This window comes from Sus scrofa, chromosome 7 (genome assembly GCF_000003025.6).
Source record: "Sus scrofa isolate TJ Tabasco breed Duroc chromosome 7, Sscrofa11.1, whole genome shotgun sequence".
NCBI lineage: Eukaryota > Metazoa > Chordata > Mammalia > Artiodactyla > Suidae > Sus > Sus scrofa.
In genome coordinates, this window is record NC_010449.5 from 53,498,850 (window position 1) to 53,525,624 (window position 26,775).

Sequence of the window (26,775 nt, forward strand, 5' to 3'; positions counted from 1 at the left end):
GCACCGCAGACAGCGGCGGTGCCTGGGCGAGCAGGCGGGGCCGAGGCGGCGCGGGGGCGGGCGAGCCTGTCCCCGCCCCGCATGCCGTTCGGCCCGGCGGCCGCGAGAGGCCGGGGACCCGCGCCGGGTGGGCGCAGCGGAGCGCGCCGGTGGCCCTGGCCCCAGCGGGAGCGACGGGTGGGCGGACGCCCGCCTTCGCCTGCATCGCTGTCTTTCCCCCGGGCCGTTGTCCCCCGGGATGTGAGGGCCGCAGCTCCGCCGGCGGGGCCTGGAGTGGAGCGGAGAGCGGACGCAGACGGTAACGCGCTGGGCGGGCGCGGGGAGGGCTCTGGCTGCCCCGGCCGTGTCCAGGCTTGGGCAGCAGGAGCGCGGGCAGCGCTTCGGGGTCAGAGGCGGCCGGAGATCCCGCATCGGGCAGTTGTCGTTGAGGTCCCAGAGCCGGCAGAGCCAGGGAGGGCCGCAGCCCAGGAGGGCCGGGAGGGGGCTGGGCCGGCCAGCAGGCGAGCGCCCGGAGACCCGGCGGCAGGTGCCGGGACCCCCTTGGGATCCAACTCTCTCTCCCCAGCTCCACCTACTTTGGCCTGAACCCAGCCTCCGAGGGCTAAAAATATTGCCCCGAGGCTCCTGAGCGGAATCAGATCGTGCTAAGTAGGGCACAAGGCTGCAGAGGCGACCGAGCTCTTCGGCCCCGGGGCTGGAGGAAGACTCCTGAGCAGCGGCTCCCACCTACGCTCGGCGGCTAGCGGTCTCGCTCAGCCCAGCAGGCAAGTGCGGGGCCGCAGTGGTTCTCTGAAGTTGCCCCACACCGAGCAGCCGCGCCTAGCTTCTCGCTACCCATCAATCACTGCTGGCTTCTCAGGGGGTCCTGTAAATGCTTTATAAGCAGTGGCCGAAAGTTACCCACTGAAGGAATTAGAACTATCAGGCAGAAGCCGTAGGGCTCTTCGTGTTAGAAACGTCAGCTGTGGCTTCTTTTTAAATTCATTCCATGTTTCTGAATGAGAGAGGAGCTGTGCCAGGCACTGTTTCTGGTGAGTACCAGTCCGATTCAAGAGGGTAGGGAGAAGAACTTTCTTGTTAGTCTCCGGGGGCTTTGGCTGTATCTTTTTTTTTTAAATCCTCTTTTTTCCCTATTTTTCTTTTTTTCTTCTTCTTCTTTTTTTTTTTTTTTTTTTGGAGGAGGGCCCACCTGTGACATAGGGAAGTTCCCAGGCTAGGGTCCAGTTGGAGCTGTGTTGTCAGCCTACACCACAGCTCACAGCAGTGCTGGATCCTTAACCCACTGAATGAGGCCCCAGATTGAATCCGCATCCTCATGGATACTAGTCGGGTTTGTTAATGCTGAGCCACAACGGGAACTCCTGGCTGTATCCTTTAAATCAAAACAGATACCAGTGTATTCCTTTGAAAATAGAAGCATATGGGCAGGGAGCCTGGACACCCTCCTCCTTTAAGTGATTGTGTCTTTCTTGTAGGCAAGCCCTGTGGGCAGCTGGTGATAATCAGGACATTGTATGGCTAACTCAACAGCCACAGCTGGGAAGTTTGTTATCTGGTCGTGTTTTTTTTTTGTTTGTTTTTTTTTTTTAATAGCATCCACCTGGGAGAGAGCATCATCTTCACCCTAGGGACAGAGTGCCTCCAGGACTAGGCAGGACCAGTCTCAGATGTGCCTCTTGCTAGTACTTTCTTTGTCTCAGCCAAGAGAAGACAGTCCAGGTTGGGTCAGGCTCCATAGCCATTGCTGGGATTTGGTGCTTAGAAGCTTCATTTTCTCTGGAGTCAGACAAAATAGGTGTTCCTTGGGAGCAGCCCTTTGGAGGAACTCAGTGGGGCATTTTGGTGGGAAGAGCACTAGGGGCATTTTGCCTGCCGGAGCTCCCTCTGGTGTCCCTCTGGCCAGGTTTGTGTGGAGGCCAGTATGAAGCTGAAAAAGCAGGTGACAGTGTGTGGGGCTGCGATCTTCTGTGTGGCGGTCTTCTCACTCTACCTCATGCTGGACCGAGTGCAGCATGATCCCACCCGACACCAGAATGGTGGCAACTTCCCCCGGGTGAGTCCTGCCTGATTTCTAATCCCTGCGTGTACAGATCATCTGGGCGCAGGTTATTGCCCCCACTGGAGAGTCATGTCAGCCCAGGACAGGAGCATTCCTTCCCAACAGGCAGATTTTCTGGAACCTCAAAGCTGAAAGCAGTGATGGCCAAAAAAGAAAGACGGAGTTCCCGTTGTGGCTCAGTGGTTAATGAACCCAACCAGCATCCATGAGGATGCAGGTTTGATCCCTGGCCTTGCTCAGTGGGTTAAGGATCTGGCATTGCCGTGAGCTGTGGTGTAGGTCACAGACCTGGCTCAGATCTCGAGTTGCTTTGGCTGTGGCATAGGCTGCCGGCCACAGCTCCTATTTGACGCCTAGCCTAGGAACCTCTCTATATCACGGAAAGAAAGAAAGAAAGAAAGAAAGATGGGAGGAAAAATGGCAACATATACTGCCGCTCTGTTCTGGATTCTAGGCGGCCGTTGCTAATGTCTCGCAGCAGTCTTTCCTACTAAGCCCCAGGGCAGTCCTTGTCAGCGTGCTGCTCCCAATGATTGTTGAAAATAGACATGGGAGTTGAAATCTTGGCCACCCATGAGCTAGGGAGTGCGGGGACTCCCACTCCAAGCAGATGGCAGTCCTCAGTAGTGCTTCTCACCTCTTCTTATCTGAACAGAGCCAACAGTGCTGTAGGCCCATGGCCCTGCCTTCGACTGGGGGAGGGAAGGCTCAGAGTCAGGCATCAGATGGTGGGCCCCAAGCAGAGATCCTCCATGTGACATAAGAGCTTGGGGTGGTGGCTTTCTGATTTTTTTTTTTTTTTTGGCAGAGTCAAATTTCTGTGCTGCAGAACCGCATTGAACAGCTGGAGCAGCTGTTGGAGGAGAACCATGAGATCATCAGTCACATCAAGGACTCCGTGCTGGAGCTGACTGCCAACGTGGAGGGCCCACCTGCCCTGCTGCCCTACTCTATGGCCAATGGCTCCTGGGTGGTGCCACCAGAGCCCCGGCCCAGCTTCTTCTCTGTCTCCCCTCAAGACTGCCAGTTTGCTCTGGGGAGCCGGGGCCAGAAGCCAGAGCTGCAGGTAAGAGTGAGAGCTGACAGGGACCCACAGTGGCCGTGGCTGGGGCACTGAGCTGCTCTCCTGCCCGTCAGATGCTGGCTCTATCAGAGGAGTTACCATTTGACAACTTGGACGGCGGCGTGTGGAAGCAAGGCTTTGACATCTCCTACAGCCCACACGACTGGGACACCGAAGACCTGCAGGTGTTTGTGGTCCCCCACTCTCACAATGACCCAGGTGAGGGCCCAGCAGAGCCCTGGGAGCCGGGATGTGAAGGGGGCTTTCTAATGGCAAAGGTGAGCGGGGGGAGCCATTGCAGATGGTGGCCTCCTCAGGGGACCCTGTGTTGGCTCCCCAGGCTGGCTCAAGACCTTTGACAAGTACTACACAGAACAGACCCAGCACATCCTCAACAACATGCTATCCAAGCTGCAGGAGGACCCCCGGCGGCGATTCCTCTGGGCTGAAGTTTCCTTCTTCGCCAAGTGGTGGGACAACATCAATGCCCAAAAAAGAGCCGCCGTCCGAAGGCCAGTGCCAGTCGGGGAGGTGGGGGACGGTGGGGGGGGGCTCTCCTTTGAGCCCTGGCTAGGGTGGGTATGAAGTCCTCTCCTAGAGCCGTGGATGCCATGGTGCCAGGCAGAGGCAAGAGGAACCACGGCAGAGCTGAGGAGTGATGGTAGAGGGGCTGGGAATGAGAGGGCAAGAGCTGGTTTGAGGGGCACTCGCATTAGGAGAAATGAAAGTAATGTGAGCACGAGGGCAGCGGAAGTGTGGGCCTGGCCCCTGGAAGCACAGACAGAGATCCGGGGACAAGCAGAGCCAGGGCAGCGTGGAGGTTGGCTGGCAGGACAGGAGGGCTCCTGTCTGTTCTCCTGGTCCTGGGTTCAGGTGAGCTGGCTTGGCCAGGCCAGTACACAGGTCCCGACTTCTGGTTGGCAGGACTGGACCAAGGGCCTCTCCCCCTTGTTGAGTGTGTGTCTTCAACTCCAGGCTGGTGGGCAATGGGCAGCTGGAGATTGCGACAGGAGGCTGGGTGATGCCAGACGAGGCCAACTCCCACTACTTCGCATTGATCGACCAGCTCATTGAGGGACACCAGTGGCTGGAGAAAAACCTTGGTGAGTCTGGGCTCATGAGTGGGAGTCTGTCCCCCCCCCCCCCATAGCTGAGCCCAGGGGACAGCAGGGGTGCCGCGAGGCACAGGGACTGGAAGGGGGCCGTTCCTTTCTAGGCTGATTCTGCCAGCCTGGATCTGGTGTGATGGCAGGAGGGGACCCGGGGCCCCAGAACTGGGAGGCCAGGCCCTGAGGCATTCGGGCCTGTGGCTTCCGTGCCCCTGCCCAGGTGCAACCCCGCGCTCAGGCTGGGCAGTGGACCCCTTTGGATACAGCTCCACCATGCCTTACCTGCTGCGCCGTGCCAACCTGACCAGCATGCTGATCCAGAGGGTGCACTACACCATCAAGAAGCACTTCGCCGCCACCCACAGCCTGGAGTTCATGTGGAGGCAGACCTGGGGTAAGGCCAGGTAGGGTGGAGGGGGTCACGGCTGCAGTTCTCACTGTGGAAGGGCAGGGATGTCAGAGATAAGACCCATATGTGGGAGTTCCCATTGTAGTGCATCATAAACAAATCCAACTAAGAACCATGAGGTTGTGGGTTTGATCCCTGACCTCGCTCAGTGGGTTAAGGATTTGGTGGTGCCGTGAGCTGTGGTGTAGGCCGCAGGTACAGCTCCTATTAGACTCCTAGCCTGGGAGCCTCCATGTGCTGCGTGTGTGGCCCTAAAAAGACCGAAAAAAACCAAAAAACAAAACCCTACATGTTCTTCAGAGCAGACCAGCCAGCCTGGTGCTGACCATCAGAGGCTCTCCATTGGGTTAGGTGGGGATCATCTTGATCTCTGGCCTCTCTGGGGCCTGCTGTCTGTCCCAAGGGTCTGAGCCTGTTTTCCTGTGGAGGAGCCATGGGCTCTGGAGCCCTCCCTGTGTCCTGACTCGTGGCCTGCGTGTCCTCTGCAGCCTTGAGTCCTGTTCATGCCCCCCTTCCTATCAGGGCTGCCTTTAGCTGGAGCAGGTGCCTGCGCCCAGCCCCGGGGCTGACTCCCCAGTGTACCTTCTATAGACTCGGACTCCAGCACGGACATCTTCTGCCACATGATGCCCTTCTACAGCTACGATGTCCCCCATACGTGTGGCCCAGACCCCAAGATCTGCTGCCAGTTCGATTTCAAGCGCCTTCCCGGTGGGCGCATCAACTGCCCTTGGAAGGTGCCACCCCGGGCTATCACCGAGGCGAACGTGGCCGAGAGGTATTGCTTTCCAGCCTTGTTCTGGGTGTAATGGTGCCATTTTCATTCTGCGGAGGAGTCTGGAGACCTGGCCTCTGGGCTGGGCTCTGCTGCGTGGGAGGTTTCTGCTTCCACATTCATAAAAGGGGTGTGGGCTCGGGTGCTGAGTTCAGGACCTGCTGGGCAGGTCCTTTACTGTGTCTTCCTGGAAAACTAGCGTAGTTCCAAGGAACTATCTTTCTTCTTCTTTTCTTTTCTTTTCTTTTTTTTTTTTTTTTTTTGGTCTTTTCTCATTTGTCTTTTTAGGGCTGCACCCATGGCATATGGAGGTTCCCAGGCTAGGGGTCAAATCAGAGCTGTAGCTGCTGGCCTATGCCACAGCCACAGCCACACCAGATCCGAGCTGCATCTGGGACCTCCACCACAGCTCACGGCAATGCCAGATCCTTAACCTACTGGGCAAGGCCAGGGATTGAACCCGCAACCTCATGGTTCCTAGTCTGATTCATTTCTACTGCGCCACGACGGGAACTCCAGGAACCACCTTTCTCCCAAATGGTTTTATTTCCCCAAATGAGCATGTTTTCCAGTGTGTTAACAAACTGTTGAAGCTAGCTGACTGACTCAGAGGCTGATAGTTCTCAAATTAGTTGCATTGCCTTACAGCCTTTAGCCTGATACTCCTTCATTTAGCTTGGGCCTCCTGCCTTGGCTTAAAGTCAGCTGAGATCCTCAGGGCTTTGCACACCCAGGATCCCTTTCACATGCACATTTTGTGCTTCCCAACCGCCTCCAGCCTCTATTCCCTCTGAGAGAATCCTTAGGGACCCCAAATCAGCTCCCTTGAGGAAAGGGTGGATTGATAGCGAGCTAAGCAGGAGTTCCTATCGTGGCTCAGCGGTAACAAACCTGGCTAGGATCCATGAGGATTCAGGTTTGGTTCCTGGCCTCTCTCAGTGGGTTAAGGATCATGCATTGCTGTGGCTGTGGTGTAGGCCGGCAGCTGTAGCTCTGACTCGACCCCTAGCCTGGGAACTTCCATATGCCTCAGGTGCGGCCTTTAAAAGGCAAAAAAAGAAGAAAAGAGCTCAACAGTGATTTAGCCAGAACTGGACTGGACTGCAGAAAATAACCAGTTGAACTGGTTTTCATGTTGCAATATTCTATTTACATGATGTCCAAGCGGTGAAACATGTGACCAGAAGGGAAAGAAAGTGGTCTTTTGTTTCTAAACTCCAGAAATCTAAAAGCTGATTCTAAGCAAGAATCTAGGGCTTTTAAGGCATGCTTTTTCTTAAAGCAGCAGCTGTGGTCTACAGATGCCAGGCCAGGTTTACTGTGCAAGTCATAGGTGATAACCTCATTTTCTCCTTTAAAGAAGGGTTACTAGGCTGACAAATTAAGGGAAGGTGGTATTTGAGGAGTCCTTTCTCAAGACCAAAGTGGAAAAGAACAAGCTGGACCAGCATGGTAAAGTAGATTAGCAGCTAGTTGAACTGTGACACCCATAACGAGCCAATTACCAGGCTCGTCCAAAAAGAGAAAGAGGCTTTAATGCCACAGGGCTCTGTTTTAATTTTATTGATTATATTAGTGACTTGTATGAAAAGGAAAATAATGTGTTTACATATAGGTCCTATTACATACCAGAAACTGTTTTGTTTTGTTGTTTTTTTTTTTTCCTGTCTTTTGAGGGCCACACCTGTAGCATATGGAAGTTCCCAGGCTCGGGGTCGAATCAGAGCTGTAGCCACTGGCCTCCACCAGAGACACAGCAATGCCAGATACGAGCCGTGTCTGTGACCCACACTACAGCTCAGGCAACGCCAGATCCTTAACCCACTGAGCAAGGCCAGGGATCGAACCCACAACCTCATGGTTCCTAGTTGGATTTGTTTCCGCTGCACCATGAAGGGAACTCCCAGAAACTGTTTTAAGTGTTTAACAAATATTAATTCATTCAGTTCATTTTAATTCTCATAATATTATGATGGTAGGTACTGATGTTATCCTTATTTTATAGAATCTGAGACCCAGAGAGGTTAAAACACTTGCCTGGGGTCACAGCGGGTGCATGGGAAGCTGGCATCGGGAGAGTCTGGCTGCCAAGTCCAGGCCCTTCACTCCAGAGCCGTGCCGCTTCACTAATTGGTGGCAAAACAAAACTAAGGTGTCGGGGTCAGGATCCCAAAAAACTTCGGTAAATTGGGATGTGGGTCGAATCGAACCAGATAAGATTTATTAGAGATAAACATACGGTTCTCTTCCACCAACAGAATAGGAAAGATCAGGCTGAGAAAAATCTTGCTGGGCCTCATGCACAGAAAACATGGTCACTGATGTCAGCGTGGTGGGGTGACCCTGGGGCTGCCAAACAGGCCTGTGTAGACCCCCACTGCTCCCATGGCAACTCTGGCAAGACCAGGGTTGGGGGGGGTGGCAGTGTGTGTGTGTGTGTGTGTGTCACCTGATTTCTGCCAGACTCCTGTATTCAGTGCTGAGCCCCGCTCTGGGATCCTGATGAGGGGCTCTTCGGAGAACTGCTGGTGAACGGGTTCTGCACTGCGGCATAGGGACCCAGTAGAGGAGCTGGGTGGGTAGAGGGTGATGAGAAAACACGGCGGGTGGAGCACGCTTGGCTATGCCTGCCGGTCACGGGGAAGGAAGACCGATTTGTTCTGTACGGTGTCTGAGGGCAGAGCGCGGGCCAGGCAACTGAAGCCATGCATCCAGAGGAACTCTCTAGCAGTCCAGAGGACCCCGCCCCGCCCCGCCCCGCCCCGCCCCGCCCCGCCCCGCTGTGCCCGGCTCTCCCGTCCCACATGGAGCCGCGTGACTCTGCATGGGAGGGCTTCTCTCAGTCTGGCTCTGCTCTGGATCCTGTAGTTGGAGGCTCCACCTTGGGCCTGTGCACCTCTCCACCTGCAGGGCAGGCCTGCTCCTGGACCAGTACAGGAAGAAGTCCCGGCTCTTCCGAAGCAACGTCCTCCTGGTGCCGCTGGGCGACGACTTCCGTTATGACAAGCCCCAGGAGTGGGACGCCCAGTTCTTCAACTACCAGCGGCTCTTTGACTTCCTCAACAGCAAGCCTGACCTCCACGTGCAGGTCTGAAGGGTGCTGGGCTGGGGGCCCGGGGGCCTCGGCGGTGCTGCAGCCCAGCCCTTCCCGTGAGGTTCTGTGCTCCCCATTACGGCGCCAACGCAGGGCTTTGTTCCCAACCTGTGAGCAAGGCTCAGTGTCACGCTTCTTCCCCGGGCTCCCCAGCTTCTGTGAGGTCCAGAGGGTGGGCTAGGCAGTGACCTTCCTCTGCGTAGGCAAAATCCCTGCCCCTGCCCCTGCCCCAGCTGCAGCACCAAGGGCCACGGTCCCGAAAGGCTCTGGAGCTGATGGAAGTGGGGTGTTGGCGTCCCTACAGGCTCAGTTTGGCACCCTCTCTGACTATTTTGACGCTCTCTACAAGAGGACAGGGGTGGAGCCGGGGGCCCGGCCTCCCGGTTTCCCTGTGCTGAGTGGCGATTTCTTCTCCTACGCGGACCGGGAAGACCATTACTGGACAGGCTATTACACTTCCCGGCCTTTTTACAAGGGCTTGGACCGTGTCCTGGAAGCCCACCTGCGGTGAGACCCGCCCCCTTCCAGGCTGGAGGGAGTAAAGTAAGCCTTTGGGGTTTAAACAGGGGCTGGATTGGCTTGGAAGGTACTGGAAGGGCCCGGAGACCAAGCCACGGGGAGAAAGGGGGGAAGGAAGAAGAGTGGGTCCTGCAGAGTTGGCAGGGGGCGCTGCAGAGCTGAGTGACAGGAGGCTGGCTCCTCTCTCTGGCAGGGGGGCAGAGATTCTGTACAGCCTGGCTGTCGCCCACGCCCGCCGCTCTGGACTGGCTAGCCAGTACCCGCTCTCGAACCTGGCCCTTCTGACGGAAGCTCGGCGCACACTAGGGCTCTTCCAGCACCATGATGCCATCACCGGCACCGCCAAGGAGGCAGTCGTGGTGGACTATGGGGTCAGGTGGGAGCCCTCTCTTCCCCATCGGCTCCGCGCCTCTGCCCATCATCCCCAAAAGGAGGAGGACGCGCCGGGCGGTCCGTGGGCAGGCCTGCCAAGGGCTCATCCTGCTGGCAGGTGGACAGTCTCTCGGTGGTCATCTCTCCCATGGTCCCTCTCCTGCCCGCCCTCCCAGGCTTCTGCGCTCCCTTGTCAACCTGAAGCAGGTCATCATTAACGCAGCTCACTATCTGGTGCTGGGGGACAAGGAAACCTACCACTTTGACCCTGAGGCTCCCTTCCTGCAAATGGTGAGCCCCGCTCTGACATCTGCTCAGGGCTAGGGGGCGCCCTCTGGCGTGTGCAGTGCTGTGCCAAAAGCTGTTGCTCTTTTCCTTCCGGGTCCTGGGGTGAAAGCTCTGTGTCCAGCGCAGTTGGTGGTCCACATCCAGGACAGGTGGGGGGCCGGGGAGGGGGCAAGTCCCCAAGTCAGGGCACGCCCCCACGACCGTTCTTCCCTTCCCCATTGCTCCTCTCCAGGATGACAGCCGCACAAATCACGATGCCCTACCAGAGCGCACAGTGATCCAGCTGGAGTCTTCACCCAGGTGAGCCGGGCTGGGCCAGGCCCAGAGGCAAAGCCCCTCCCCAGCTGCGGACACCCTCCCAGCTCCACGGCCACCCCCGTCTCTGCAGAACCACCAGGGACCCTTGGCCTGGCCACCGTTGCTGCTTCTGCTGTCCCAGAGCAGTGCCCTCCTGGGTGAGCTTACCTTCTACTCACAGGTATGTGGTGCTGTTCAACCCACTGGAACAGGAGCGGCTCAGCCTGGTGTCCCTGCTGGTCAACTCGCCCCGGGTGCGGGTGCTTTCAGAGGAGGGTCAGCCCCTAGCCATTCAGATCAGCGTGCACTGGAGCTCTGCCACCGACCTGGTCCCCGACGTCTACCAGGTGAGGCGGGGCTCAGCCCTTGGTGCTAATCCTTGGCCTCTCCCTGGAGCCTCACCCTGCCCATCGACACCAGCTTCTCACCCTCTGGTTTGCAGCCCCCGCTGACTCCCCAGGTTGGGGGCAGGAGTTCTGGGAGGGGGGGTGCCCACAGGACAGTCACTCTTGGGATCTGAGTTTCTCCTTGAAAGGAAGGGGAAGTTGGGGGAGATATGACGATGGTAAAAGTGGCAGTTAGATTGCCCCATCACACGTACATTCCAGAAACATTTTTGAGGAGTTCCCATTGTGGGTCGGTGTGTTAAGAACCTGACATAGTGTCTGTGAGGATGTGAGCTCAATCCCTGGCCTTGCTCAGTGGGTTAAGGATCCTGCCATGAGCTGTGGTTGTAGGTCACAGATGCAGCTCGGATCCCATGTTGCTGTGGCTGTGGTGTAGGCCAGCAGCTGTAGCTCTGATTCGACCCCTCTGGGAACCTCCATATCCTCCAGTTGCAGCCCCAAAAGGAAAAAGAAGAAGAATTTTTGAAAGCTTAAATGGGCGGGTACCACTTCATAGTTATTCAGATGTTACTTGGGACTCCTGAAAGTCTGACAAGGGGCAAGTGACATTGCCTCCACTCTGGGCAGAGGACAGAGGCCCGGTGGGTGCAGGGACTTGCTTGAGCTCTCAGGGCCACAACCCCTGGCCTAGGTCAGAACTGACACCCGCCGTGCACCTGCAGGTGTCTGTGCCTGTCCGCCTGCCAGCACTGGGCCTCAGCGTGCTGCAGCTGCAGCTGGGCCTGGATGGGCCCCGCACCCTGCCCTCCTCCGTGCGTGTCTACCTTTATGGGCGGCAGCTGTCTGTCAGCAGGCACGAGGCGTTCCCCATACGCGTCATCGACTCTGGCACCAGTGACTTTGCCCTCAGCAACCGCTATATGCAGGTCTGGTTCTCAGGCCTTACCGGGCTCCTCAAGGTAAAGGGCCAGGGGCTGGGAGCCGGAGGACAGCTTGCGTGTCGGGGGGTTGTGCCGAGCTGCCTCCCGACTGACAGTGGACCCGGGAGCGGGCCGTCCTGGCCTCAAGCTGACAGCACAGGAAAGCTGGGCTTGACCCCTTGGGGAAGTTCGTCCACGCCCTCCCAGGGGGCAGGCCTGACATGCTGGCGTGGGGCCAGGGGTCAGGGCTGTGTTTTTTGGCAGAGCATCCAAAGAGTGGACGAGGAGCAGGAGCGGCGGGTGGATACGGAGTTCCTCATCTATGGCACCCGCACGTCCAAAGACAAGAGCGGAGCCTACCTCTTCCTGCCTGATGGCGAGGCCAAGGTACTCTCAAGACACCCTGCATGCCCCAGTCACCCCCAGGGTGGAGGGCAGGTGGCTGAGGACTGCCACCTGGGGGCCTGGCTCAGCCGGGGCTCTTGGCCCAGAGGCTGCTAGAAACAAGTCCTCCTACCCGACCCCGATCTGGCACCCCCCTTGCACTTCCGCTCGGGATTCACTGCCATCTGCTCTCTCCCCAGCCCTACGTCCCCAAGGACCCGCCTGTGCTGCGCATCACGGAGGGCCCCTTCTTCTCAGAGGTGGTTGCCCACTACGAGCACGTTCACCAGATAGTTCGGCTTTATAACCTGCCAGGTGAGCCCTGCAGGCGAGGATGCTTGGAAGGAGGTGCAGGCTCCGTGGGCCGTGACACACTCTTCCTTCTGCCCGTTGTTGCCTCACACGTATTATTTGAGGCGGGAGGGATGCTTCATTCACTTGGGGTAGGGCTAGTCCAGAAATGCCGGGGCACAGTCTCGCCCCAGCCCGGTCTCTCAGACTGTGGCTCACGCTCACGCGGCTTGGCCTTGCCCTGTGCCCTGTGCCCAGGGGTGGAGGGGCTGTCTCTGGACATGTCCTTCCTGGTGGACATCCGGGACTACATCAACAAGGAGCTGGCCCTGCGCATCCACACAGACATCAACAGCCAGGCTACCTTCTTCACGGACCTCAACGGCTTTCAGGTGATGCCCGGGGCCCCAGAGACCCCACAGAGCAGACCTCAGACCGTGTGTACTGCCTCCGTCACAGTCCCTGGCGGGTGGCCTGTCCTGAGGAGGAGGAGGTGGAGGAAGCAGAGGCCAGAGGGATCGGGCGGAGGGGGGGGCCAGGTGGTGCCCGGATGCGCTCCATCTGCTGGCCTTGCCCCCGCAGGTGCAGCCCCGGCGGTTTTTGAAGAAGCTGCCCCTGCAGGCCAACTTCTACCCCATGCCGGTCATGGCCTACCTCCAGGACGCTCAGAACCGCCTCACGCTGCACACCGCCCAGGCCCTGGGTGTCTCCAGCCTCCGTAGTGGTGAGGGGGGAACAGAGTCTGTCAGGGGCGGGGGTGCGGGGAGGAATGGCAAGATCAAGAAGCCCATCCCCATCCATCCCCCAAGCCTGTCCTCTCTTCAGACGGACCTTTTAACAGCCCTGTCATTCACACAGCAGCAGGCACTGGGAGAAGGCAGATGCCTGCTGTCACCCACTTCCCTAGTGGAGGCAGCCGTGGAGGCGCGAGGGGCTCGGGGGTGGCCTGTTGGATCCTCTCAAGAAACATCAGGGTGTTGAAGGATGATTCTCAACTGAGTTGTGCAGCCTCCTTCTCCTGGCAGGGATGGGAATCGGGACAGTGGTTGGCAGAGCACACTCAGCATTATAATGAAATACTTAACAAAGGAGAAAATACATCCTATTTTCCTACTAATGGTCGTTTCCTACTTAAGAATCAAAACAGGGAGTTCCCGTCATGGCTCAGTGGTTAATGAATCCGACTAGGAACCATGAGGTTGCAGGTTCGATCCCCGGCCTCGCTCAGTGGGCTAAGGATCTGGCGTTGCCGTGAGCTGTGGTGTAGGTCGCAGAAGCGGCTCGGATCCCGTGTTGCTGTGGCTGTGGCATAGGCCAGTGGCTACAGTTCTGATTCAACCCCTAGCCTTGGAACCTCCATAAGCCACAGGAGCGGCCCAAGAAATGGCAAAAAGACAAAAAAAAAAAAAAAAAGAATCCAAGGACATGAGACTGACCTGGAGCTGGTCACACTGGGCCAGCCCGGGTGGCTTCCCTGTCCTCAGGGATATGGGAACAGTTTGCACTTGGTGGCCTCTGCCGCCTTTAGATCATCCTTCTTTGGATGGAGCCTTAGCACAGGGCTGAGCCAGGGATGCCCAGTCCAGGCTCTGCAGGGCTGGTGGCGAGCACAGTGGGGACCTGACTCCCTGCTGGAAGGTGTGTGGCCCTGCTGCCCCTTCGCCCAGGCTCATCTCACCCAGTGTCCTAAGCCAGCCCAGTGTCCACCCTTGCTTCTCCCTGCCCTTCTGGAAAGCCGTGTGCAAACAGGGCATTGTTTTATCTCCCTGCCCGTATGGAAAGCTGTGTGCAAACGGGATCGTTTTACATGCAAGGGGTCCGTTTTTGGATTTTGGGGAGTCTTTCTGTGGTTGCTCAGGGTAAAGACTGAGGAAGTACAGAAGTCAGGATGCAGGCTGGGGAGATGGACAGACAGAGTCATCTATGTGGGCTCCTCTGAAGATTCTTAAAAAAAACAGGTGCTGGGGAAAATCTCCCTTGCAACATATGTCAGCTTTGCCGTGAGCTCCTTCCCAGGCATGTTTTTAAAAGAAAGCAAAGATGTCATCTGCCATCTCTCGTCCCCAGGGCAGCCCCCAGTGCCACCTAATCGGAGCCTCCACCTGATGTGCTATCTGGCTGTCCTCTCGCTGCCCTTCTTTTGACAGATGTGGCGGGCAGAGCTGGAGGGCTTGTGTTCTAGTCACAGCAGAATCTGCCAGGCCTGAGCAAACCTGCCCCGGGTCAGGGTCTCTGCAGCTGCTGCCGATGGTTGTTGATGAGGGTTTTGCATTTGCTGTTCTTTTTTTTTTTTTTGTCTTTTTGTCTTTTTGCTATTTCTTGGGCCGCTCCCGCAGCTTATGGAGGTTCCCAGGCTAGGGGTTGAATTGGAGCTGCAGCCCCTGGCCTACGCCAGAGCTGCAGAAATGCAGGATCTGAGCCGCATCTGCAACCTACACCACAGCTCACGGCAATGCCGGATTGTTAACCCACTGAGCAAGGGCAGGGACCGAACCCGCAACCTCATGGTTCCTAGTCGGATTCGTTAACCACTGCGCCACGACGGGCACTCCTACTGTTCATTTTTATTTGCTGTTTATGTAGCCACTCTAGAGATGGTTCCCTACCTGGGCACCTGGGGTGGCCCCCACTCCTGAGCCACAGAGCACGGGCGGTGAACTGCCAGGGTCGGGCTGCACCCCCCCCCACCCCTGCCCACTGGCCTCTTGTTTCCACTTCTGCAAAGCCAGTCCTTCACCAGGCGCCTTCCACCTTGAGGTGCCACGGCTGCTTTGTCCCCTGTGGAACTCACAGCTTCCAGCCACTTCCCTGGGCTTTTCCCTCGTGCCCATGGTTGGGATTCTTCTTCCAGAGGTCAGTGTCTGCTTGGGGATGAGGGGGACAGGCCGGGGGCTCACGGTTCACTTCCCCAGGCCAGCTGGAGGTGATCTTGGACCGGCGCCTAATGCAGGATGACAACCGGGGCCTGGGCCAGGGGCTCAAGGACAACAAGAGAACCTGTAACCATTTCCGCCTCCTGCTGGAACGGCGAACCCCGGTCAGGGAGGTAAATTCTGGACCTCCCCCGCAGGGAGCCAGGTCAGGCCGGGCCCCGTGGGTGGCCCTGGGGTTCCAGCCTAGGGCTTGAGGAGCATCCTAGAAGTGGGCAAGGGGTAGCGAGAGCAGGGCCTGGTTCCTGGGTTGGTGGGAAGTGAGCCTGATGCTTTGCTGGTCCATCTCACGCAGCCTGGCACCTCCCTCTCCCACAGCACCCTGTTGCCTGTGCCTTCCTCATGCTCATCTCCCACCTTCCCACCCCCACCCCCACCCCCGTGTTCTCTAACCCTCTCTGCTCCTGCCCCGCTCATCTCATGGCTTTCTTTGCCCCCACCAGCCTGGCTTTTTCTCCAAACTGGCAGCCATGTTTAGGGGCTTGATCTTTCACAACAGCAGGAGCAGGAACCACGAGGTAAGGGCCAGCAATGGGGCATTGAACTAGCCTTAGTGCTTCGTAGCTGGAGGTGGAGCCCGTGGATGGCAGAGCCTGCTGCTCCATCTCGCGCACGGGGGCTCAGTCACTCACTCATCACATAGCTGCTGAGCACCTGCTGTGCCGTGAGGACGGAGAGGCACGCACGCTTGTAAGATACTAACTCCGGTCTCTAGGAATTTACCCACGAGTAGGGGCGGGGACAAGCTAGTGTGTGAAAGTAGGAGGAAGAACGTGGGTGCGTTCCTTGGTCCTAAGGAGAACACAGTGGGCCAAGGGGATCAAGGGCAGCTTCCTGGAGGAGGCGTCATCCCCAAGCATCTTGGATGAATGTGGGTCTGCTCTGCACACTTGAACCAAGGTACAGGGTGGGAGGCAGAGAAAACAACGTGAATACAGGAAGATCCTCGAGCTTCACTCAGCTAGGCTCAAGCTGCCTATCCAGTGTGATAGCCACTAGCCACATGTGACCATTTAAATGTTTTAAAACTGGAGTTCCCATCATGGTGCAGTGGAAACAAATCTGACTAGGAACCATGAGGTTGCAGGTTCGATCCCCGACCTCGACCAGTGGGTTAAGGATCCGGCGTTGCCATGAGCCGTGGCGTAGGTTGCGGACACGGCTCAGGTCTTGCATTGCTGTGGCTGTGGCGTCGGCCGGCATCTGTAGCTCCAATTCGACCTCTAGCCTGGGAACCTCCATTTGCTGCGGGTGCGGCCCTAACATGCAAAAAATAAGTAACTAAATGTGTTAAAACTAAATACAATAATAAATTCAGTTCTTCATTCAAACTAGCCTCATTTCATGTGGCTCAATGGCCACAGGTGGTTAGTACCCACTGTGTTCAGTAGTGCAGATGCAGCAGAGTCCCATGATTGCAGAAGGTTCTAGTGGCCCGTGCTGGGCTGCTGTGGGGGGTAGGCTGCGGCAGACTGTAGTGGGCCCTGAAAGCCCAGCAAAGAGTCTGGGTTCCTCTTGGAGGCCAGCGAAGGATCTGAGCTGGGAGGGACACTGTTAGGGCTCTGCCATAAGCATGTCACTCCAACAGCAGGGACTAGGGTGGATCTTCAGGGAGACCGGAGGCAGGGGGACAGTTTAAAGGCTATTTCAGCAGGAAGTGGGGGTGGCTTGAACTAAACCACTGGATGGGGAAGAGGGGTTGGATGTGAGGATACTGCCAAGACGGGGATGGGGTCGGGGCCGAGGGAAGTGGGAGATTCTGGACAGTAGGCAGGAGGGTGGTGCCAGGGACAGAAAGCCAGAATACGGGAGAGTGGCCACCACAGAGGCAAGTTCAACTGTAAGTGTGACGTGTGACGTCTGGGTTGGCCATCTAGGGAGCAGCTTCCCAGTTGGCACAGTAGTGGGGACCACTGGGCCCGAGCATCAGGGCTGGTGCTGTGGATACAGGGTCCTGCCTGAAACCGCAAGGTTGCCCCGAGGACTTTCTCCATCAGAGGTCCATCCTCCATGACAAAGCATCCATCTGTCTTTCTTCCATTCTCCTCCCTGCACTGAGCATCTCTGTGTGGTAGGAGATGTTGCCAATGCGAGTGTGTGGCTCACGACAGCGTTAGGGAAGCAGAAAGCCCACAACGCAAGAGGAGGGATGGTCTAGCGAAATAGCCCTTCCTGCATTGTGCGAGGTGGGACGTGACCGCACTTGAAGGGCCTTGGAGTCAGGCACCCTTGTCTCCAGACACAGCAGGGCAGCTCTTTCCAAAGGAGCTGACCTGGATGTGCTGTTATCCTCCTGCCCAGCTCCACTTCCTCACCCACATCTCGGGCCCATCTTTCAGGTTCACGATGGCCTCCCTACCAGCTACCCGTCCCTCCTCAGCCACCTGACCTCCATGTACCTGAACACCCCTGTGTTCGCCCTGCCCGTGGCCAAGAAGCAGCCCCCAGGTCTTGCTTTGCGCTCATTTCACCCTCTGGCATCCTCACTGCCCTGTGACTTCCACCTGCTCAACCTGCGTTCGCTCCAGGCCAAGGTGAGTGTCCCACGCAGCACTCTTCCCCCGGGACCAGATGGTGGCCTCTCAGCATCCAGACACCTCCCTATCCCAGCCCTGCCTTCCGGGCAGAGGTGCTGCTGCTCCGTGAGCCCTGCAGAGACGTCCCACCCGTTCTCACCCTCCATGTGTCTGTCACCAGGATGAAAATGTGCCCGCAGCAGAAACAGCACTCATCTTACACCGCAAGGGTTTTGACTGTGGCCTGGAGGCCAAGAACTTGGGCTTCAACTGCACCACAAGCCAAGGCAAGGTGAGCAGGCCCCAGGTGTGGGAAGAGAGAGGAGGGCGGAAACAGAGCCCCTGGGGCAGCAGGCAGAGCTGGGGGAGGAGCCTGGGGGTGGGGCTGGCCCCAAGAGCGGGGAGGTGGACGGGGTCACTCTGGGGCCTCACGGAGAGAAAGGGAGAAGCTGTTGACATGTGTTTTCAAAGCTTCTGAGGCTTGGCTGGGGCCAGTTCCATATACAGGTGGAGAACTCTGTCAAACAAATGGAAACACCAGAAATTAAAAAAGCCGGGGAGTTCCTGTCGTGGCGCGGTGGTTAACAAATCCGACTAGGAACCATGAGGTTGCGGGTTCGGTCCCTGCCCTTGCTCAGTGAGTTAACTATCCAGCATTGCCGTGAGCTGTGGTGTAGGTTGCAGACGCGGCTCGGATCCTGAGTTGCTGTGGCTCTGGCGTAGGCCAGTGGCTACAGCTCCGATTCGACCCCTAGCCTGGGAACCTCCATATGCCGCGGGAGCGGCCCAAGAAATAGCAAAAAGACAAAAAAAAAAAAAAAAAAAAAATGCCGGGAGTTCTTGTTGTGGCTCAGTGGGTTAGGAACCCGACTAGTATCCGTGGAGATGCGGGTGTGATCCTTGGTCTCACTCAGTGGGAGGATCTGGTGTTGCCATGAGCTATGGCGTAGGTCGCTGACACCGCTTGGATCTGGCGTTACTGTGGCTGTGGTGTAGGCTGGCAGCTGCAGCTCCACTTCGACCCCTAGCCCAGGAACTTCCATATGCCGCTGGAGCGGCCCTAGAAAGTAAAAAAGCAAAAACTAAACCAAACTGAAAGCCATCATGCTCTATTCATTGTTTAAGCCAGCAAATGCTGGCACTGATAAATGCCTCCATGTGCCGATCCAGAAATGAGGCAAGACATGGTCCCTGTCCTCTGTGCAGCAGGTCCTGCCCTGAGGTCCATGGGCAGGCTTCAGGCTTGAGCAGATGCCAGGCCACCAGGAGGCCCCGTAGCTTCTGGGAGGTTCAGACGTGTGGTTGGAGGAAGGGAGGCAGCAGCTGGCGTAGCAGCCCCCAGCACTGCCGGGCACCTTCTCTTCTCGCCACAGGTGGCCCTGGGGAGCCTTTTCCATGGGCTGGACGTGCTTTTCCTGCAGCCAACCTCCTTGACTTTGCTGTACCCTCTGGCCTCACCGTCCAACAGCACTGACATCTTTGTGGAGCCCATGGAGATCGCCACCTTCTGCCTCCGCCTGGGCTAGGGCTTCTCGTGGCCTGAAGAGAAGCTCCATCCACAGAGACTGCCTCTTCCAAGAAGGTCGGGCTGGGCCAGCCGCCTCGGGTATCCCTTCCCGATCTACCTCTCAGAACCGCGACAGACTGGGCTCTGCCCTCAATTTCTGTTTCTCGTTGCTTCTGCATTTGGGGGCAACCCACAAGCGCAGTGTTGGGCGGCCAGGGCAGGTGCCAGGGAGATGCAGGCGGGATGGCCTTTGGCCAGAGTGGGCGGTGCCAGCCTCTGCTTTGAGTCGTGAGTGTCCACCTGGTCGGGCCCAGGCTCAAGCCCTCATCCTTCCCCCGAGTGGGATGGAGGAGAAGCAAGGGAGACGTCAGGGTCACTGTGCGAGCTGGCTCTAGGGCAGACCTGTGGCTGTGTAAGGTCCCCCTATCCTCGTGCAACAAGCAGCAGCAGAGTGATGCTGGGAGGCGGGGGATGGGAACCCCGAGCGGGCACTGGGGCAGAGGAGTAGGAGGAATTGCTGCTTTCTGTGACGGCTCCACTCTAAAACTCCCCGACCCGCACGCCCTAGCCCGGGGCTACAGTGTGGCAGGAAGGACTCGCAAAGACTGTCATGGCCAGAGGTCATAGGACACTTTGGGTACCAAAACTCCCATCTCATACTGGACACCTGGCCTATGTGTTGATTTGCGGGATGGTGGCCCCTACATAACTTCTCTTAGGTTCCAGCACTCTGTACACCACTGTCCCCAAGAGCTCCTTCCTGTCATGGGGCTCTTTGCTCAGGCGAATTTCCTTTCCCTGGAAGAAAGTGAAGCCTCCACAGCAGCCTGTGTGGTGGGCAACTGGGGAAGGCTTTCATCACCACCCCTGCAGCCAGGCAGAAGCTTCACCTTCATGCACCCTTCTATGGACGTATCCGATTCCTGGCGCCAGGACTAGGGCTCTGTACACTAAATTAGGAGGCACCCCGGCTGCCAGTCAGCCTTCCTTGCAGCTTGGATTAGCAGAGAAACATTTATGATCATTTCTATAGATGCTGAAATGATAACCAGTAAAATTTAAAATCCATCCCTTACTGAACTCTCAGTAGGTTAAGATGAGAAAGAAGCATCTGGATTTAGATAAAGGAGTCTCCATCTGAAACCAACAGTCAGTGGCATTCTAAAGAGTCAGACACCACAGGCGTCCCCATAAATTCTGAAATTAGCCAAGGACATACTCTTGTTTTCAGGAGGTTCTGACACTGCTACCCCCTGCAGTGTGGCAGAGGAGAGAGCTGAGAAGGATTGCACCTGTCGTTATTGTAGGTGACAGCCGGCCAACCTGTACAGCCAGAGATCAACTTAAGGCCGTAATAGAGCATACGCTGGGCCAGCGCCCACAGGGGATGTCTCGTTCCTGTCGAGATTCTCCCAGTCAGCTCCTACATTTGGTGCATTCCAGTGAGACTTGATCTTTTTTGGAATTTGACAGGTTCTCGTGTTCATTTGAAGGAGTGACTGTATGAGAACACTAAGAAAATTCTGAATGATGAGTTGGGGGCAGGGGTGCTAGGTGTGGGGAAAAGGCGCTCATCCCGTGGAATTTCCAGGACTCCTGACCAACTGTGCGTTCAGTCGGTGTGACCTGGAGTGGGATCAGACTGCTGGAACCAAAGAGGGAGCCTAGCCACAGACGCAAGGGTGTGGGGACTTGGTTACAAGATACAAGGAATATTTTAAGTGGGAAAAAGATGGATTATTTAATAAACAGTACTTTATGACAACTGCCTATCAAAGTAAAAGATCTCTCCCTCGCAGTTTCCACAAAAATTAGCGCCAGAGGGGGGAGAAAAAGGTTAAACTAGAAAAATGCTGAGGAAAATACAGGATTGTTTTTGTACCTCTGGGGTGGGCAGGTCTTCTGTAAGCGTAACATGAACCTCAAAAGATGCAATAAGAGAGAAGATAAACAGATTTTACCACCAAAAATATATTGAAAGTTTCTGTATGATGGAAACCACCAAGGTTAAAACACAAAAGACAGATTTAGGAGAAGATATTTGCAGCACTTCAAAAATTGGTGAGTATAATTACTTTAAGGAGAAAAGCTTCCTTTGGGCTCCTTAGAGCAAGTCACTGGGGCCTGCTAAAGATTCAAGAGTGAGGGAGTTCCTGTGTGACTTAGCAGTAACAAATCCAACTGGTAACCATGAGGACGTGGGTTTGATCCCTGGCCTCGATCGGGGGGTTAAGGATCCGGTGTTGCCGTGAGCTGTGGTGTAGGTCACAGACGGGGTTCAGATCCTGCACTGCTGTGGCTGTGACTTAGGCCAATAGTTGCAGCTCATATTTAAAGCCTAGCTTGGGAATGTCCACATGCCACAGGTGTGGCCTTACAAAGACAAAAAAGGAGTTCCTTCGCGGCTCAGTCATTAACGAATCTGAGTAGGAACCATGAGGTTGCGGGTTCCATCCCTGGCCTCGCTCAGTGAGTTCAGGATCCGGTGTTGCCATGAGCTGTGGTGTAGGTTGCAGACGTGGCTCAGATCCCGTGTTGCTGTAGCTCTGATGTAGGCCGGTGGCTACAGCTCCGATTGGACTCCTAGACTGGGAAACTCCATATGCCTGGGGAGCGGCCCTAGAAAAGACCAAAAAAAGAAAAAAAGATTCCAGTGACCAGCTGAGTTCTTCCAGGTCATCCAGGGTTGTTGCCAGGATCAGACCAGGGCACGTGGAATCCTGTCTGCAGCACAGTGGAAGAATGAGGATTATCAGTGTGATGTGCTTAGCACAGGCCTGGTACACATAAGAGTCAATAGAGGTGAGCTCCAGTCATGTTAGTAAAGGATGCTGAGCAGGTACTGTCACTATAGCTGGTGTAATTTGCTAAATTTGCTAGTATAATGCAATTTGTAATCAAATCATAAGGCAGGATCTGTGAACCCCCTAGGACATTAGCAGAATAAAGGCTATTCTCTTCAGTGGTCTCAGAGGCACAATGAAATTATTCATCTGCCAGGAATTAAAATGTTTACTCCTACACACTGGCTTTTTAGACCTGCGTTAAGGCAGTTGCTCACGGTGTGGTCCAGCGTCACCGGAATTGCTTGGTGAAAGTCCAGCTTCTGGCTCCGTCCTGACCAGTGCTGGAATGTGCATCTGTGCAGCAAAGCCACAGATCCCAGAGACTGACCTCTAACAAGAGCAAGAAACAAAACCCTCCCTTAATGCGCTGGGGAGAAGCAGGTTCCTCGGCACAGCATGTTGAACCAATCTGTGGGAGTAGGGGCCAAAGAATCTGCGTTTTTAACAAGCTACCAGGTGAGTCTTTGACACAGGATGTGGGAACGGACCTACTATTTTAAGGCTAGCAGCAACCCTTTCCCTCGGAGCTCTGGCTCAGAGTTCTGGGGGTTACAATCAAAACTGGAACCAGGGAGTTCCCGTCGTGGCGCAGTGGTTAACGAATCCGACTAGGAACCATGAGGTTGCGGGTTCGGTCCCTGTCCTTGCTCAGTGGGTTAACGATCCGGCGTTGCCGTGAGCTGTGGTGTAGGCTGCAGACACGGCTCGGATCCCGCGTTGCTATGGCTCTGGCGTAGGCCGGTGGCTACAGCTCCGATTCGACCCCTAGCCTGGGAACCCCCATATGCCGCGGGAGCGGCCCAAGAAATAGCAACAACAACAACAACAACAACAATAACAACAAAAAGACAAAAGACAAAAAAAAAAATAAAAATAAATAAAAAATTAAAAAAAAAAACAAAACAAAAAAACTGGAACCAGGATATAACACAGAAGCAACTTCAGCCGCTGGAAATGCATAGGATTCTATTCCTCTCTGCAGTTCTCCATCCACTAAGAATCGTTCTGGGCATTCCCTGTTGGCTCAGTGGGTTAAGGACCTGGTGTTGGCACTGTTGGGATCTATCCCTGGTCCAGGAATGTCCACATGCTTCGGGTGCAGAAAAAAAACCCACACACAGAAAAAAAACCCCACCATTCTGTTTATGAAGAAGGGAAGGCTGTGGGGCTACTAGAACCAAAAAGGGAAAGGCAGACTCAAACGATGAAGATCTGGGTCCCCCCAAGCAGGGTAGGCCAGGCCCAGACAGTGCTCTGACTTGGCTTGACCAACTTTTTTTTTTTTTATCTCTTTAGGGCCACACCCATGGCATATGGAAGTTCCCAGGCTAGGAGTCAAATTGGAGCTGTAGCTGCTGGCCTACACTACAGCCACAGCAACACTGGACCCAAGCCGCATCTTCGACCTACACCACAGCTTGCAGCCACACCGCCTCCTCAACCCACTGAATGAGGCCAGGGATCGAACCCGCATCCTCATGGAAACTAGTCGGATTCGTGTCCACTGAGCTACAACCAGGAACTCCCTGGCTTGACCAACTTTTGCCTGAAGGGATAAAACATGGTGTATGTATGTGTGTATGTGTGTGTGTGTATATATGTATATATAAAATAGGATATTGTTCAGCCTGAAAAAAATTCTGACACATGTTACAACATGGATGAAACTTGAAGACACTATGCTAAATGTAAATAAGCCAGTCACAAAAAAGCATAATTCCACTCATGTGAGGTACCTAGAGCGGTCAGGTTCATAGAGATGGAAGTAGAATGGAGGTTGCCAGGGACCAGGAGAAATGGGGAGTGAAGAACTACTGTTTAATGGGTACAGAGTTTCTGTTTTGCACAATCTAGGGATTCCGGAGATGGATGGCAGTGATGGCTTCACAACAATGTGAATATGCTTCTTGCCACCTAACGGTAGGTTAAAATTGTTGTCTAAAGGGGAGTTCCCGTCATGGTATAGCAGAAACAAATCTGACTAGGAACCATCAGGTTGTGGGTTTGATCCCTGGCCTCGCTCAGTGGGTTAAGGATCCTGTGTTTCTGTGAGCTGTGGTGTAGGTCCCAGACATGACTCGGATCCGGAGTTACCGTGGCTGTGGTGTAGGCCAGCAGCTGTAGCTCTGATTGGATTCCTAGTGTGGGAACTTCCATATGCTGTGGGTGGGGCTCTAAAAAGCAAAAAAAAAAAAAAAAAAAAAAAAAAAATTGTTTAATGATACACTTTATCACTTTTTTTTTTTTTTTTGGCCATGCCTGCGGCATGTGGAAGTTCCCAAGTCAGGGATCAAACCTACACCACAGCATGACCCCTGAGTCACAGCAGTGGCAATGCTGGGTCCTTAATCTGCTGAGCCGCCAGGAAACTCCATAACGTTTTTAGTTTTTTCTTTTATAATGATTTTTATTTTTTCCATTATAGCTGATTTACAGTGTTCTGTCAATTTTCTGTTGCACAGCAAGGTGACCCAGTCACACATACATGTATACATTCTTTTTTCTCACATCCATAAAGTTTTTAAAATAAGAAACAAGTATGGGGAGTTCCCGTCGTGGCGCAGTGGTTAACGAATCCGACTAGGAACCACGAGGTTGCGGGTTCGGTCCCTGCCCTTGCTCAGTGGGTTAACGATCCGGCGTTGCCGTGAGCTGTGGTGTAGGTTGCAGACGCGGCTTGGATCCAGTGTTGCTGTGGCTCTGGTGTAGGCCGGTGGCTACAGCTCCGATTCAACCCCTAGCCTGGGAACCTCCATATGCCGCGGGAGCGGCCCAAGAAATAGCAACAACAACAAAAGACAAAAGACAGAAAAAAAAAAAAAGAAACAAGTATGGTGTATTCACCAAAAAAATCTGATATTACAAAAGTATAAAAATTGACTAGAGATAGACACCTCACATTTATAATAATGTTAACACTACAGAAGGGAACACTGAAAAATGAGGATAAGAATCAAAGGACTTTATTTTTAGTGTATGGTGTATATATTTTATTAAAAAGGTTTTTTTTTTTTTTGATTGTATGGCTGCACCTGTGGCATATGGAAGTTCCCAAGCCAGGGATTGAATCTGAGCCACAGTTGCAGCAACGCCAGATCCTTCTAACTGCACTGAGCTGGAGATCCAACCCTTGCCCCCCCCCCCCCAGTGACCTGAGCTGCAGATTCATGACCCAGGGTGCCACAGCAGGAACTCCAATAAAAAGATTTGACACACATAGGACAAAAGGAAAAATTCTGGGTGAAAAGACTGATGTTTGTTACATTAATCTCTATAGACTTATGTAAATATAGAAATGCAATTATTTAAAATTATCAGAAAAATGTCATTATAGTATTAAAAAAAGACGGGAAGACAGTGCGTAAGAAGAAAGGAGGGGATATCACATTGTGGTTCAGGTCCAACATAGTGTCTGTGAGGACGTGGGTTCGATTCCTGGCCTTGCTCAGTGGGTAAAGAATCCAGCCTTGCTGCAAAGCTCAGTGTGGTTCACAGATTTGGCTTGAATCTTGTATTGCCGTGGCTATGGCGTAGACCTGCAGGTGCAGCTCCAATTCAACCTTTAGGCTGGGAACTTCCACATGCAGCAGGTGTAGTCCTAAAAAAGGGGGTGGGGGGTGGGGGGAAGAAAACCCAGAAATCTGGCAGATTCTTGGCTCATATTTCTTTTTTTTTTTTTTTAATTTTATTTTATTTTTAATTTTTTTTTTAATTTTTTTTTTTTTTTGTCTTTTGTCTTTTTTTGTTGTTGTTGCTATTTCTTGGGCCGCTCCCGCGGCATATGGAGGTTCCCAGGCTAGGGGTCGAATCGGAGCTGTAGCCACCAGCCTACGCCAGAGCCACAGCAACGCGGGATCCGAGCCGCGTCTGTGACCTACACCACAGCTCACGGCAACGCCGGATCGTTAACCCACTGAGCAAGGCCGGGGATCGAACCCGCAACCTCATGGTTCCTAGTCAGATTCGTTAACCACTGCGCCACGACGGGAACTCCTTGGCTCATATTTCTAATATAACAGCTGTAAATTGTGCAGACTTCTATCGTCAGAGACTTAAGATAGTAATAACATTAATTTCCTGATGTTGATGGTTATAGTTTGGTTTATATAGGAGAATTTCTTTGTTTAAATACTTAAGTATTTAGGGGTGATAGGGCCTCAGTTTAGCAAGTTAACCTTGAGTGGTTCAGGGAAAAAGGTTACTTAGGTTGTACTTCTGATCTTTCCATAAATTTCTGATTTAAATAAATAACTTTTTAAATTCTGATATTGAATAAAAAAATCCACTATATTGGCTCAGATCAAACAGGTTATCTGGGAAGGCCTCATACTTATAATCCAGATCCACTAGCTTCTTAAGACTTTTACTATGTCCAGTGTGGTTGGAGCTAACTTCAGTTGTGGTCATTCTAGTCTGGTGAAAAAGGCCCAGCAGGTGTTCTTGTCGTGGCTCAGCAGTTAACCTGACTAGCATCCCTGAGGACTCGGCTTCATGGAGTAAGGATCCGGCCTGCGGTGAGCTGTAGTGTAGGTTGCAGACGTGGTTCGGATCCTGTGTTGCTGTGGCCCTGGGTAGGCTGGGGGCTACAGCTCTGATTGTTAGCCTGGGAACTTCTTTCTATATGCCGCGGGTGTGGTCCTAAAAAAGACAAAAAAAAAAAACACCCAGCGCTATGGCCAAAACAGAGAGGAATTCTGGTCCCGATTCTGTCACTGTTCGTTCCGTCTATTTGATCACCTCTCCGAGCTTTCTATTTCATCTCTGTAAAATGGGAACAATCCCCATCCTGCCTATCTCATCCAGTTATTATAAAGAACAGATGAGGTAACACCTGAAGGGGTTTGTAAAACATCACCTTTTAGCTAATAACCTCCTCAACCTCCAAGATTTACCCTTTCCAAGTGGGTTACTAGCCTCAGCTGCTCAGCAGCTACCAAAACCCCACCAACACTCCTTGATCCTTCCGCTGGGACGCCTTGAGGAGCTCCGCCCACCTCCCAGACCCCGCCTACCGCCTGTCTCCAAAGGTGGGTCAGGTCCGGGGGCGGA

At 54.4% G+C, this 26,775-nt stretch overlaps 1 protein-coding gene across 13 annotated transcripts; it reads left to right on the top strand.

Annotated features, from left to right (window-relative positions):
* MAN2A2 (mannosidase alpha class 2A member 2) lies at positions 68-20,663 on the top strand. Of its 13 annotated transcripts, XR_297452.3 has the most exons (26): positions 112-298; positions 566-1,031; positions 1,904-2,053; positions 2,868-3,125; positions 3,197-3,341; positions 3,463-3,634; positions 4,098-4,225; positions 4,452-4,625; positions 5,232-5,418; positions 8,326-8,503; positions 8,814-9,016; positions 9,222-9,404; positions 9,577-9,691; positions 9,921-9,988; positions 10,167-10,332; positions 11,055-11,291; positions 11,517-11,639; positions 11,837-11,951; positions 12,186-12,319; positions 12,510-12,651; positions 14,840-14,973; positions 15,301-15,375; positions 17,197-17,391; positions 17,555-17,665; positions 17,869-18,010; positions 18,747-20,663. XR_297452.3 is itself a non-coding variant. In XM_005653508.3 (25 exons), exons 2-25 carry the CDS (start codon positions 999-1,001, stop codon positions 18,897-18,899), a joined length of 3,579 nt encoding a protein of 1,192 aa, XP_005653565.1. In that variant the 5' UTR covers positions 112-298; positions 566-998; the 3' UTR covers positions 18,900-20,650. The 13 variants fall into 13 exon arrangements, 9 of the variants coding, with proteins under 9 accessions (XP_001929413.2, XP_020954591.1, XP_020954589.1 ...); XR_002345792.1 differs by lacking the exon at positions 15,301-15,375 and having other exon boundaries at positions 82-298; positions 566-764; XM_005653508.3 differs by lacking the exon at positions 17,869-18,010 and having other exon boundaries at positions 18,747-20,650.

Excerpts from the sequence above, each read along its gene's own strand:
- MAN2A2 (XM_021098926.1), top strand. The coding sequence starts at position 999 with ATGAGAGAGGAGCTGTGCCAGGCACTGTTTCTG. Across the intron at positions 9,405-9,576 it reads GTGGTGGACTATGGGGTCAG|GCTTCTGCGCTCCCTTGTCA; the intron begins GTGGGAGCCCTC and ends CCGCCCTCCCAG. Across the intron at positions 17,666-18,746 it reads GCACCACAAGCCAAGGCAAG|GTGGCCCTGGGGAGCCTTTT; the intron begins GTGAGCAGGCCC and ends TTCTCGCCACAG.